The sequence below is a fragment of the Gymnodraco acuticeps genome, unplaced genomic scaffold (genome assembly GCF_902827175.1).
Source record: "Gymnodraco acuticeps unplaced genomic scaffold, fGymAcu1.1, whole genome shotgun sequence".
NCBI classification, from domain to species: Eukaryota; Metazoa; Chordata; class Actinopteri; order Perciformes; family Bathydraconidae; genus Gymnodraco; species Gymnodraco acuticeps.
The window spans coordinates 3,673,401-3,687,598 of record NW_022990238.1 but is presented as its reverse complement, the minus strand read 5'-3'; the positions used below and the strand labels follow the sequence as shown (position 1 = coordinate 3,687,598).

Here is a 14,198-nt window from a genome sequence, read left to right as displayed (position 1 = left end):
GCTGCAATAAAGTGCTTCTAACATGCGTAAGGCAATTATTATATTTTTTTAATCAGGTGTGATTGTTTTGGTACGTAATTATGCTTGTATATAAGTTAAAACGAAACTATTTGAGGTTCCATTTCCACTATCCCTTTAAGCTTAACAGCAAGGTGTTAGCCAAGCGGCTGCTGTTAACAATCAAGCAACCAAGTCAGAACACAAATGTTAAGACCAGATAATAGCTTCTAAGAAATAGAAAGTACTTACCTTACTCTCTGCATCTAAACGAAAAACGGGTTTAAAATATGACACTCTGGGCTTTCCATACTAAATTGAATGAGGGACACAGCCAAAGCTGGGACTCAAATGCTAATGATAGCTCGGGCACAACTTTCAAAAGAGCATAAGGGCAACTTTATGGGAGAGGAAGCGGGAACACTGTCGTCACCAGAAAGTCCAAGCCAAACAAAAAATAAGACAGCAATCAGGACAACTTGGCTGGGAGAGGGTGCAGGGACACAGCCATCACCAGCAACAAGCTGACACCAACCTGTCTGTCGAGGCTCTGCACATCGCACAGCCGGCCACAGCTCCTGGAGGACGCGTTAACGACCCGTAGCTCCGACTGTCAGTCACGAAGCTGCACGCGGCCAGCTGCTTGCAGAGCAATCCCTCAGATCATACGTTCAAACCTGAACGCTGTAGGCTACAAAAATGTAGCCACGGTACCCTCGCGCAGGAACAGATCCTCTGACGACACCGGCTGATATAGCCGGTGTCACGTGGGTCACAGGTGACTTTGTTGTTATTGGTACTCGAGCTGCGCATGCGCGCGATGGACATATCCAGTGCTTAAAGCACCGCCTCTGGCGGTCAGTAGGGACGAAATAGAACCCACAGTTTAAAGGGGAAAATGGGAGAAACCTCAGGGAGAGCAACAGAGGAGGGATCCCTCTCCCAGGACGGACAGACGTGCAATAGATGCCGTGTGTAAATTGAAAAGATAATACATTTGCAACATAGGTAGTCCAAATGTTTGGAAAAGCATGTGTGTATAATAGGAAGATGAATCCATGAGGATATCCATCCAGGACTTAGTAGCATCAACTCTGGGCCACGTGCCCTGCACTTTACCCAAAAACTCTTCATCTATATATCCCTTCTTACTCTGAATCCTTCACCCTTTAGCCAGCCCTCACTTTGACAATTAATTTATTGTCTCTTTAACAACACACTATCCGGTCTGCTCCTGCAAATAGCCGCACCGGTCTGTGTCCAGCTCTTTATTCACTGTGCCATTAAAAACCCTCTCCAGCAGGAACTCTTCCAGACATTACTATCTCTTCCTGTCTGTGTGCCTTGCCTCCCCCACAACGCTGTTGGCACAAGAGTGACGGGATTAGAGGTGGTGCCCCTTTTTGACAATGATTACCCTCAGTTAAATGGAGGCTTAATGAATGATTCATTTCAGTAAGTTGAGGTGGAATACCCCTTGAGGGGGCTGGTCGAAAGTGTAACACTAGCTGATGTTTGTGCACTCGCCTGTACAAATAGTGACAAATAGGGAAATAAATAATGGAGAGAAACATATATTGGTGGGATATGTGCATGTTCTTTGACGTAGCTTCAACCTTTCTAGAAGAAAATATCCTTCAGAGAATTTTTCGCATAGCTTTTTCTCTGCTATCTGTTTTCTATGCAACATCACTGCCTGTTTGGATCCATTGTTGTTTTCAGGCTCCCTGCCAAGCCAGGACGAGCCAGTTGGACTAATTTGTTTAGGATTAGAATCTCATATCCCTATCATGTCAAGTTGTATATTGTATAAACAGCTGGGAGAAGTGCGTGGGGAGCCTTGACCTCCCCACACCCATTTTATTTGCTTAGTAGTAAAAAAAGAAATGTTCAGAATTAATTTCAACCCTCCGTCACTTCAATCTCGCGCAAGTGGCTGACCACGAAGCCACTCTGCAAATACAGGCTGTCAACTTTCAGCGAGACGACCACCATACGCACACACAATCACACACTCAAAGCCTAACATATGCTCAGCGACACACACTCCCACACACTCGGTGCTGCTCCTTCACTCTCAAACTTTCTCACAGTTCCTCACACTCTTATCTACACTTCTAGTCTCAACTCTCGCCCCTTACTCCTCCTCTGGATGTTGCCCTTTCGTACATTCTCCCTCTCTTCCTCCATCCATTCTTTCAACTGCTTCTCTCGCTCCCTTTCCACTTCTCCCACCCCCGCACTGACCACATCCACTAAACTCACTCCACAGGCACGCAGTGTGGAGTGTCGGAGGCGTGCGCTGCTGGCACTTTCCCCCACCCCTGCACTGGGCCCAGCTCCAGAACTGGACCGCCTGCTCACTCTCTTTCTCACTTCAGTATGCTTCTGATCAGACCAGCCTTCCTACTAGAGTTGTAGAGGGGGGCCCGCTCCCTTAGCCCTACCATTCAAACACCTACCAACCCAAAAAATATAAAGTCAGGGAGGGGATTTGTAAAGCAGGGGGCAAGTAACTACCCACACAAAAAAAACACTTGTTTCTGAAGTGAAGAGGTATCTGGCTACAGTTGCAATAATGTTTTCAAGATGGCTTTGACTGTTTGAAGGAAATCCCCCCTCTTTAGTAGCCATTTGAAATTCCTTCTGTGTTTTATTGTGAGGAAGTAGGCGCTGGGTTAGTCAGCGGCCCTCCAGGGTAGCGTGCAGTCTGTCTGGGGCTGCTGGTGTGTACAGTACAGAGAGGGTCAGAACATTTCGTTGTGTGTTTGTGAATGAATATGTGTGGAAAGTCTGAGTGACTTGTTCTTGGTCGTCTGAATTCCTGGGACATGGAACTATATCAGTAGGAGACTGATGAAAAAGACATATCCTGCTCAATATGTTTTTACTTGGTAAGTTAACTTTGAATTGTCTAATTCTTCATTGGGTCTTCACTCCCTGCTTTAGATTTCTCAAGTGTTAAAGAGCCTAACCAGGCCATTGCAAACTTCAGAAATACATGTTTTGTGTCTTGTCTTGCTTTGTCAGAGTTGAAGCAATGGAAGCTTTGTTCTTTAGATTTCTCGAGTGAGCCAAACCATAACAAACTTGCCTAAAATCAGAAACCCTCTTTTAATATGTAACCAATACATGTTATTGTGTCTTTTCCTGCTGTGTCAGTTAAAGCAGTGTAAGCAACAGCTATAATTCAACTAGACGCTGAAAAAAGGCAACTCTTAGAAAATAAAATGATTACCTAACCTGTTGATTTAATTTAAGACAAGAAAGAAGGGGGTTTGTGCTCTGTCTTTGGATGTGAGTTTGGAAGAGTATATGAGCTGTGATCGCTCAGGGTGCATTATGAAGAGCTCCAGAGCCTGGCTGCCACATGGCACTGACCGCTGACAGTGCAACCTCAACTTCTTGTGATCGTAGGTCTAATAAAGGGTGTGTGTATGTGTGTGTTTCTGTGTTGTTTCCAACTCCATGCATTTCTTCCTCTTTTAGCCTTCCCTCTCTTGTGCTGGCTGATCACTGAGCTGTGGAGAACAGGTTGATGCCGTCACACCTGCAATTTTCTTTCTGTCTCTTTTCTTCTCTTGTCACTATCACTCTCAACTCTCGTTGTCTGTCTGGTGTCCTTGTCTAGACGACACGTCCATCCGTCCCTTCAGGCTGCCGTCTGCAGATAAGATAGAGAGCCGCAGAATAACCTGGCTCACTTTTCAAGAGCAGACTGAGAAATATGATGCACCTCGGGAATAATTGTTCTTTATCTTCTTTTAGACAATAGACATAGTCGTAGATCTGAACTGTGTGTGTGTGTTGATGTGTGTGTACGTGTAGTGTGCTTATATGCCGAACAATGAGTGTGAACAGATGTGTGTTTCTTCCAGACCAAATTTGTATCTGATTCCAAGGATACAAAGAACGCGTTATGGGTGGGTGCTTGTTTTCCTCTCAGCTTTTTTACCCATTGGGTTAGGGTTTACATCCTGTTATTGTTTAAATCCTTGTTAAGACACCAAATGACCACTCACCCATAAGCTATAAGTAGGGGCAAAGATTATGACTGCTCACATCCCACAAATGAACAAATGTTGCCATATTAAATTCCAGAGAAAGGTTTGTATGTGCTGAGCAGGAACTTGGGTGGGGTTTAAGGTATGTTAGAAAGGCTGTTGCTGAGCAGCACACTGACCATCTGCATCTGCCCACTGCTGTTGTAATATCTAGCATTCAGCCTCCTTGCCTCAAGCGCTGTTTCTATTTTGTTCCCATGACAACTGGGCCTTCATTCTCCGCCTCCCCGCCTGCTGCTCATCCATGCCGCGCACAGGGGCCTGTGCCTCCGCCCACATTACCATTTGTGCATGTGTGTTTTGGTTGTTGTGCACAAACTGGACTCCTTCACCCTACACTTCCACACTGGAGCGTGGGTGGAGTAGCACTTAACACCTCCACCTCCACAGGTTCTGGGATATTTATTTGTTTGTTTTAGTGTTTGTACATTTGAACCAATTTGAACACAACTGTGCTAGTGACGGTGTCAGGGTGAGGAAGGTGGGGTTACCCATCCCAATGCTCCGCTCTCCTTTAATTCTTTAATAGGATTAATCTTCATTGCTGTCAGGGATCGGCACTGATTAGGATGCACATGACCCGATTTCCTTAAGAGACCATACGAGTGCACTGCTGGCCCCACTTAAGAAACCCAGCTTTTACAAGGAGCTGGTGTGGTAGTGGCATCAATGTCACCATTTAATAAGCTGCTAAACAAACAGTTATGGTGAGTCCAGCCCCGGTGCTGTCATGCCTCAGAGCTTTGCTCCACTTGTTCCGCACTGCTTTGGTTGGCACCTAAACTGGAACTGCCCCTACACCGAGGCAGACCAGCCCTCTTTAATAACCTGTGTTTTTTCTCACCAACACCTCTGATTCATTAAGCTTTAAATGGGTTTAGGGAGGTCATCATATTAAAACAGTGAGTGTTGCACATGTCCTTAGATTCCACAGTGGTATGAAAACGCTTAAGAAAATTGCAAGGGAAAAGCATTTTTGCGCATCATGCACAGTTTACTTCTCAGCAGGTGGCAAACAATAGACAGAGCACAGAGGGAGGGGTCATTTAATGAGTGACAGACTGTGGAGTCAGCAAGAGCCAATGTGACAGAGGTGAAGGCTACTGCATTATTATTTTTGCACTAGATGAGATTGGGCGATTGCCCTTCTCCCAGTAGAAACGGTCAGACTCTATGGCCAACCTGGATCACTGAGCGGTCTCCTGGCGTAGTATGAGTTGATCTGAGACCCTCCTAAGGTTTTTCTTCAATGCCTTTCTCCCCGAATATCAGTTTGAATGTCAAAGATCCCCTTGCCTTACATCATGACATTCCCTTTGTATGTATTGTAACTCTCCTCCCCATGTCCTCCTGGCAGAGGATCTCTCCTCTCTTGGTGTGTAAAGAGGGGCTTCATGGCCTCTCTCATGTCACTCTCATTGTCTCTCTCACCCCTTCTCTCTCTCTGGGGCGAGGCTGTTAATAATGCAGGAGGATTAGCTGATTTATGTGAGCCGCAGGCACCGAGGAAAGCTGGGGTTCCTGGGGGCGACTGGCAGAAAGAGAGGGCAGAGAAGTGTGCAATGTTGTGGGCGGTGGCATACAGGAGCCCTGGGTGTCTGGATGATGGGGTCTGGATGGGTGCCTGGCGAGCAAACTGGCAATAATCCACTCCCTACTGCCCCCAAACCCCACCCTCATCCACAGAGATCTGCCAGGAGCGCTCTGCAGGGTCAGGGGTGATAGGGGGTGGCAGCAGAGAAGGAAGAGGCAATGGGGTCTGAAAAGGAGAAAAGCATGGATACTGTCATCAGGCTACATCCCTGCAACATGTACGATGTTGCTATGGCACCCATTTTGACGTGGTTGCCTCCTGGAAATATTTTAAGTAGAGGAAGTATTTTGTTGTTTCCCTAGCATGGTATCTAAAATACATTTTGTGTACTTTGACTCAAAAGGTTGAGTCATAAAAACAGTTTTCAAAGCATGTTTGTGCTGTAGTACGGAACAATCTATTACTCAAATAAAGAACCTAAATGTATAGCACTTAAATTATGTATGGTGAATAGGGATAAGATAATATATACTTTATTGATCCCAAATTGGGATACAAATGTGTAATGTTTAGGTAGGTGTGCTGGTCTTGATGCATTAAGCATTAACATTAAGTTGGTGCTATTTAGTAGCGCACACACACACACGCGCGCGCACACGGTTGGTTTTAAGGTAGTTTCTGAGGAAGAATATGGTTGGGGATTGTGGGGGACTTCCACCTGTCTTGGGCTGTGGTGCAAAGTGTTTCGAGGTGTGTCTGCCTATTTCTATGTGTGAATTGTGTGTGTGTGTGTGTGTGTGTGTGTGTGTGTGTGTGTGTGTGTGTGTGTGTGTGTGTGTGTGTGTGTGTGTGTGGTGTGTGTGTGTGTGTGTGTGTGTGTGTGTGTGTGTGTGTGTGTGTGTGTGTGTGTGTGTGTGTGTGTGTACTCATGGTATTTGAATGCTCCTGTGCTCTGGCCCATGAGCCACAAGCCATCGGTGCAGGAGCCAGCTCAAGACTGATGGGTTTATTCCTGCTGTCTGCTCAGAGGATGCGCTCGCTCACCGCTTGGCTGATTTCGACTTCCTTGCAATTGTTCTCACACTCCCAGAGAAAAAAAAGATCGATTCATGTTTGAACTGATTCATGCTTAAAGGAAATCAAACCACACCGTGTTCCTTGTTAGATCAGCTCGTCATAATGGTTGATAATTAATTTTAACCATGTTGCTCTCCCCAACGTTTTCATAGCCAGTCCCGTGTGCACAATGTATGATACACCAATGTGTGAGTTTGTGCAAGTATGAGCCTGTGTGCTCGCATTCAGGCACCATACATATGCATGAGACTTCACGGCAGTGTGACTTGGGGGAAATGAATGTGCAAAGAGTCGGGCACCTAGACCCCTCTCTCAAGTGCACTGGCGGGCGCGTAATGGGAATGTAATTTAAGCAGTGGTTAATCAGTGTGTTTTCTCCAGATTGCCCAGCAATGCATAATAGACAATCAGCCCCCAGTCACACGGGCGTCGCTACGAATGGTCAATTACTCATCATAGTCTTGTTAAACACACAGTTCAGCCAGCCAGGGACAGATTGCTCTGCTGGTGCCATCATTATGGTAAAGAACAAAGCAAAGAAATGCTATGTGTCAGAAAGAAAGCAGGAGAGAGGGAGGGATAGAAAAGAAAAGGAGGGTTGGGAAGAGGCATGCGCATTGTGTGTTTTTGCTCATCGTTATGGGACAGTGGAGGGAAAGAGAAGAGAGGAGAGGGCCACTGTGATAAAGCAGAGGGAGAAGAATAAGGAGTAAAACGCCAACATGGAAACAAAGAAGAAAGTACGGGATTCTCAGAGTCATGCAGCGAGAAAGGAAGAGCGGAGAGACAGAGAGGAGGTGAAATGGAGCAGAGCAATAAGAGAGATTGAGGGCATGAAAGTGAGAGATAGAGAGCATAAGATAATGGAGGGAGGGAGAGAAATTGAGAAAGGGACACTGGGGAGCGGGAGCAAAAGTGTGTGAGAGCGAGAGGGAGAGAGCCTGAGAAAGTGTGTACTCAGCTGTGAGATGAGACCTCTGTCTGCCCATGGGGAGAGGCGGTGTGAGAGGAGAGAAAACGAGGGGAGAGGCCCGGCTGTCAGTGAGGGGGAGGAGAGTCTCACACTTTTTCTCTCACACACACACTCACACACACACACTCTCATTCAAGCTCTCCACGACCAAATCGACCTGGCTTTGTGATTCCAGTGGGCTTCATCCTTTTAGATCTGTTGTTTTTTGTTATGGTCACACTCATGGCCACTTTGCACTCCTCTAATTCTAACCATGTTTTCTCTCCTACCTTTTTTCTCTTTGGGTATGCAGGCAGTGGATTGATGGGCAATTCCTCCGCCTCCTTCATGGGGACCTTTCTGGCCAGTAGTCTGGGTACCCCCCCTTCCCACCCGTCTCACCCTTCCCGGCCGCCCTCCTCGCCCTCCTCACCTTCCTTCCGGGGCGGACCTCACTCCAGCACCTCGCAAATCTGGTTTCCCCATTCGCATGAAGGTACCTCAAATCACACATGTACACAAACACATGGCCCTGGTCTGACCACATATATTCATGTCCTGGCAGTATTGGGGACAGAGCTTCACAGGGTGTATTGTTACTCTGATATTGTGTATTTTTAGGCAGTGTTAGGTTTCCACAAAAGCAAGGCTTGTAATCATCCAGCAAGAGCCAGGCTCCATCCCTTTTTATTTTAAAACCAAAATAGGTCTGGAGTACAGTGCCATGGTTTCTGGATGGGGACACAGGGTCAATAGTTGAGCCAAGGAATCTAGCGGTATTCAATTCACGTCAGCAGGAATGTCACTCAAGACTCTCTGAAGCAGCACGCGCCAACGCGGGCTAATTCAAAGTTGCAGTGATTGCAAAGCTTTCAGCTGGTGTCTCCATCACAGTTTAATAGGGTAGTTCCCAACCAATGCTTAGGATTACAAAACCCTGACACACACACAGAAAATATAAACACACACTCAGTTCAACACGTCACACTTCTTTTTAGATACAGCCAAGAAGTCAGACAAGGATAAAGTAGAGAGATTAATCTGTTGGGGTATTTTTGAAATGTTAATGCTAAGAGTGACAGATAAATGTAGGACTTTTTCATTGCCACCTACTGATCTATTAATGCAAGGTCTTCTTTTCTGAGACTGCACATCTGTCACTGTTAGATTAACACGTTTATAATCTTTTGCTAATTACAAGATGTAATGGCAGCCCAATGCCATCTAGTGAACCACACTGGTAGAAGTTGTTGGACTCTTGCTATTTCAGCCCTCTTGTATTTATTTTCTAAGAATAGCCCAGCTGTTACTCCATGTGGGAACGCCAGTGGGTTGTATTTGTGGTCACTGATCAGCGTCGCCCCAGTTGCCTGATGTTGGTTTGGGGCTGATTGGGCACATACAGCTGAGATGCAGTTTTTTTTTGTCCCCCCCCCACACACACCCACCTCGCTCTTATATCCTGACTAGGGGTTAAGTCAGTGGACAGCTGCTACAGTGGTGAGAATATCTGAAACTCTAGACCTTTTCAAATAAACAGAGACGGGACAATTACATTTGAATGAGATACCTTCGGTAGTTCATATTCCCTCAATTTCCCTCAAAACTAATTTTGTAAGCATTAGTGTTCCTTTTACCTTATAGTTTCAGGGTTTCATTGTCAAATATTTTTGTTCTTGTGGAAAAGTAGAATAATATTAATAAGAGTGATGATGATAATGCCAAGCCTAATAAAAGTAATGGAGGTGATTATGACTGGGATTATTACTCAGTTGGCAATGGAGGCCATTATCTCTATTGCAGTTTAATTGCATATAACGCACTAAGAGCATGATTGAATCCAGACTGTTCATCAACCACATTCAGCTGTTCCCTCCTCAAGATAATTGCATATTGTCTTTTTTCTGTTTTGCATAAAAAGCAAGTCATCAAAATGAGCGGCACAATTACCCAGACTCTCGCCTCCTCTCTCCGGGTGTCAGCAGAACCCCACCAGCAGCAGAGCAGGCACTGGCTCGTGTGTGTGTGTGTGTGTATGTGTTTGTGTATGTGTATGTGTATGTGTATGTGTATGTGTATGTGTATGTGTATGTGTATGTGTGTGTGTGTGTGTGTGTGTGTGTGTGTGTCACTTGTAACCTTAAAGATATTCTCAGAATGTTCTTATTTTTTTGTGAGCAGTGTGTTTTTAAAGTGACTGTTTGCATGCAAATCCGAGCATAGCAGCTCGAATTTGTATTGAAAGATTACTGTATGATCCTCATGTCTCAGGCATATACCTGTCATGGTGCAGAATGTCTTTGTCTCTGCTACTCTTCCAACACGTTTGCCACAGATTAAAGAGGTAACATCTACCACGTATCGAGCAATACATAACAAGGATCTCATTAGCCACTCAGCATCCATTCACTTAATGTCATAATCATAAAATATACATCTACATTAGTTAAGTGTCTTAAGAACAAATGCTTAGTTTCTCTATACGAATATCAATAGCAAGCTTTTAAAATAGAATTATGGTGAAAAACACCAGGGAACAATCCTATCTGAATGTTTGTTTTTAATGATACAGTACAAAAGGTGTAGACATCATTTGGAGGTAGATCTGCAACAACATTTACACACATTTCATTGAGTGCATGAGAAAAAAGCAACAAATGTTAAAACAAAAAAATCTTGAAAATGAAATGTAATCTGGATTTGAATCAACAAATAATCACAAGATTGTTTGCCTGAATTTCCACTACATTAGACATCTGTTGACTATTTTCTTTAGATAATCTGCTGACTAACATAAAAATAAGCCTCTAAACAATAGCTCCTTCAGGAAGATAATAGTGATAATAATAATAATAATAATAATGATAAAAACGATAACAATGAATACTTCTGCTAATAATAATAATACTAAATAGTCATTCTAATTAATTACATTTTTATTCTGGCATTAGAAGGCAACATCAGAGAGAAAAATAAGTGTTTTCAACTTAATCCACATCAGCGCAGGCATTAGTTTGGACATGGTCTGAATATTATAAAGAGGGCCAGTTAAATCATGCCTACAGACCACATTGGGAGCATAAGCAACAAATCTTTAAATTAAACATTAAACACACCTATAAATAACATCCCCAATAACAGTGTTGGACCTCTGGATCCAGATCATTTTGGCAAAGAGAGTGACTGTGGGACAGAAAAGTCCTGTGTTGACTTATGTTTCAAGATTCATTGTGTTGGGAAAAATAAAGTCTACAGTACTCTGTCTTACAAATGTCGGGATATTTATAAAAGGTGAAAAGACCAAAATCACAAGGCTTTCATGATGTCAAAGAGTAGCACAGATTAAAATAGTTCTGTGTTTTTAGTCTCTCTCTTTAGATTGACATTATGTGTACTACACACTGTTGTTTATCTGCTGAGTGAAGACATGGACTCATTGGCACTGAGTTTGAGAGGGAGAAAGCGGTGGCAGTATATGATTGTGGGTGGAGGAACACAGCAGAGAAAAATAACAACTGTGGTGAGCATTTTAATAAATGTAATGTAAAATGTTTTTCACAACACCTGGTAAAAAACGGATTTTGTCCTCTGAGCTTTTGGAAGATTTATTTTCATGTTTGGAGCAGTTAAATAAACAATGAACAACCCCCCCTGAATCAACTGAGTGGAAAAATTAAAAAAGAAAAATGGACTAAAGGAAAAAAAAACCTGCGGGCTCCTCGAAGGCCTGAGGCCAGCTGGCTGCAATCCAAATGACTTATTACGTTATGCCAAAAACAATTGCAGCCTCATATCTCTGTCAACACATAGACACACACAAGCATGAACACACACACAAGCTTGCCTGCGCACACCTGTCTAATCCACTTCTGTTTGATACGCCTTTCCAAGCCTATCTTCAGTTGTCCATCTTTCCTTCTGTGAGCAGTTGCAAGCCTTTTTCCTTTGTGGGATTTAAGATGCACCCCCATCGCTTATTTTCCATACTCCTGCCTCTTTCATTCCCTCTCTGGCACACTCTCTCTATCTTTCTCTAGCTCTCTCTCGTGCCAGCCTGCATCCCTTCCTTTCAATTAGTCAAACCTGAAAAGATCCACCACAGCACTGCCCCTCCTCCACCAAACCCCTCCTCCTCCACCAAACCCCTCCTCCTCCCGTTCAGCGTCTTGATGGTTCTGTCACTTTTTCTCAATTAGCGGACCTGACAGGCAGCTCAGCCTGCTCCTCCTCTCCTCTTGGTCCTCTTCTGCCATGCTCTCTCTCTCTGTCCTATCTCGAAAATGTTACAGCCATTTTCGTGCTGACAATTTACACTTCGGGCTTATGTTATTTTGCCTTTTAGCAAATGAAGAAACCCACATGAGGAAGTATGGGCTAGTGTGAGGAAGGGAGAGCGAAACTAAACACTCTGTCGTCTGCCTCTTATTCAGCACGCTTAATTCTCCACTGCCTCTAGGTGCTGTTCTATATCCAACCCCCTTCTTTGTCCTTCATGTCGGCCTGCTTCTCTCAACCCACCATGCTGTGAGAAATACCTTCAGAACTTCTGGAAATCCCTCCCTGGGATGCAGCTCTGTTTGTTCTGCCGCTCGCCCCTGCTCCGCCCGTGGAAAAGAGGGCAAGCGCTGTGAACTCCCTTCTGTCATTCGCTTGCCGATGCTGACTCGTGTGTGTGTGTGTGTGTGTGTGTGTGTGTGTGTGTGTGTGTGTGTGTGTGTGTGTGTGTGTGTGTGTGTGTGTGTGTGTGTGTGTGTGTGGTGTGTTGTGTGTGGTGTGTGTGTGTGTGTGTGTGTGTGTGTGCTGTGTGTGTGTGTGTGTGTGTGTTGTGTGTGTGTGTGTGTGTTGTGTGTGTGTGTGTGTGTGTGAAGGGAGAGAGAGCGAGGCTGCTGTGCAGTCAGCAGACTGCACTAAGACCCTGCTCACGTCGCCTGCAGCAGCAGAAGCAGAAGCAGCAGCAGCAGCTCCCCTTGTCCTGCCCAGATTAATGGCTGAATGGGCTCTGCCGTGCCCAGCAGTCCCCCTCTTGCCGCCCCAATGGAGGGCATGCTGAAACTGAGCGGGCTGGCATTATCGGGCACAGCCAGACCACGCTGTGAAAAGGGATTACGCCGTAAATCGTCACGCTCACAAACAACACGCTGCCGCAGAAAAAAAGCCCCTCTCCCAGCTTGGATAAAGACTACCAAACAGCTCTCTGCTTTTTCTCCCTCCCAAAATCCGAGAAACATTTATTTCTTAAACAAAGGATTCCCCCTTTCACACTGTAGATGAATTGACATAAATGTGTGTGCTTATTACTCATTAAAAAAGCAAGACAACCAAGAAAGAGACAGACAAAAGGGGAGAGATAGAAAATAGGTTGAAGAAAGAAAAATAGGGAAAAGGTGAGGGCATGTAATTATCACCTCATTGCCCTCCTCAGAAAGCAGCACCTCCTGTGTTATTGCAGGACTGTTTGCCATCTCTGTGCATTTCATTAATTAAGATGGGAGCATGCGGAGGCCGCTATGAGACGAGGTCATTAAGCCCACCACAACACTCCTCCTCCCAAGAGCCAGCTCACACCATTGTTCCACCGGCAGAAAGTGAGACATTCAACACCCAGAGCTCCTGTTAAAACCACGGCGCTGCGCACACACACAGCAAAATGAACTGCATCTGCGTATCCTGGATCAGGCCGCACGCTTGCCAACACAAATATGTCTGTCTTTCATTTAGCTTGTACAGCTATGTTTTCCTCCCTTTATCCCCCCTCCTCCTTCCTTCACTATGTGTGCGAGTTGTTTGAAACTGAGGCTGGAGGGTGAGGCAGGTGCAAAATGAGGGGAAAAGAGATGTGACACACCTGAGCTTCTTTAGATGACTCAGAGGTCACTGAGATGGTTTAATGTGGTGCTGGTGGAACGTAGACATACTGTCTGAAAAGAAGCACAAAAAGACGCTTCATGTCTCTGGTCTCGTCTCTCTGTCTGTATTTTTCTCCTTCGCTTTTCTTCCTGCCCTAATACTCTTTCTCTAATGGTGAAAGTGCATATAGGTTATTTTCCTCATTCTTCATTAATATCTCTGTAGGCTTTTCGTATCCACAAGTATATGGGTAGCACACAGGTTTATTCATGCATATTACATGACATTCGGTATTCAGTAAAGAATATGCACTGCAATGTTCAGCAACATATTTAATCAAGTGAATCTTTGAGTACTTAATTAAGAGCAATTGTGTTAAATAATTAATTATACATAAGTAGAGATGGGCTGATTACATTCATATTTATTTGTTTAGATGTTTTAGTTACCCAATTGTGTAAGTGGGTTGTCATAGTGATTCTTTGTCTAATACAGCGATATGCTTTCATCTCAATCCATGTTTTCTCTCTCCTCGCCCTTCAAAGCCTTTTGTGTTTTTGAATGTCCCATTGCAAAAGGAGTTTTGTGTTTGGTTGTGGTGTAAATCTCCTCCTGATGGGCTTGATGCAATAAGCCCAGGTGTACTGGCTTAAGGGCCCAACATTGAAATGACCTTTTACCCCTGATGTAGGTCAGTAAAGGTCAGCCCCCCCCCCCCAGCTCTCTC

The 14,198-nt window shown here is 44.7% G+C and overlaps 1 protein-coding gene across 8 annotated transcripts in view; it reads left to right on the top strand.

The window, feature by feature from the left end:
* The window catches only part of LOC117548374 (BAH and coiled-coil domain-containing protein 1), a 67,412-nt gene that overhangs the window by 29,137 nt on the left and 24,077 nt on the right, over nucleotides 1–14,198 (top strand). For all 8 annotated transcript variants that reach the window (XM_034219612.1, XM_034219619.1, XM_034219615.1 and 5 more), the window contains exon 3: nucleotides 7,938–8,120. In XM_034219612.1, the coding sequence (XP_034075503.1) occupies nucleotides 7,938–8,120 (183 nt within the window). The remainder of the gene's footprint in view (nucleotides 1–7,937; nucleotides 8,121–14,198) is intronic.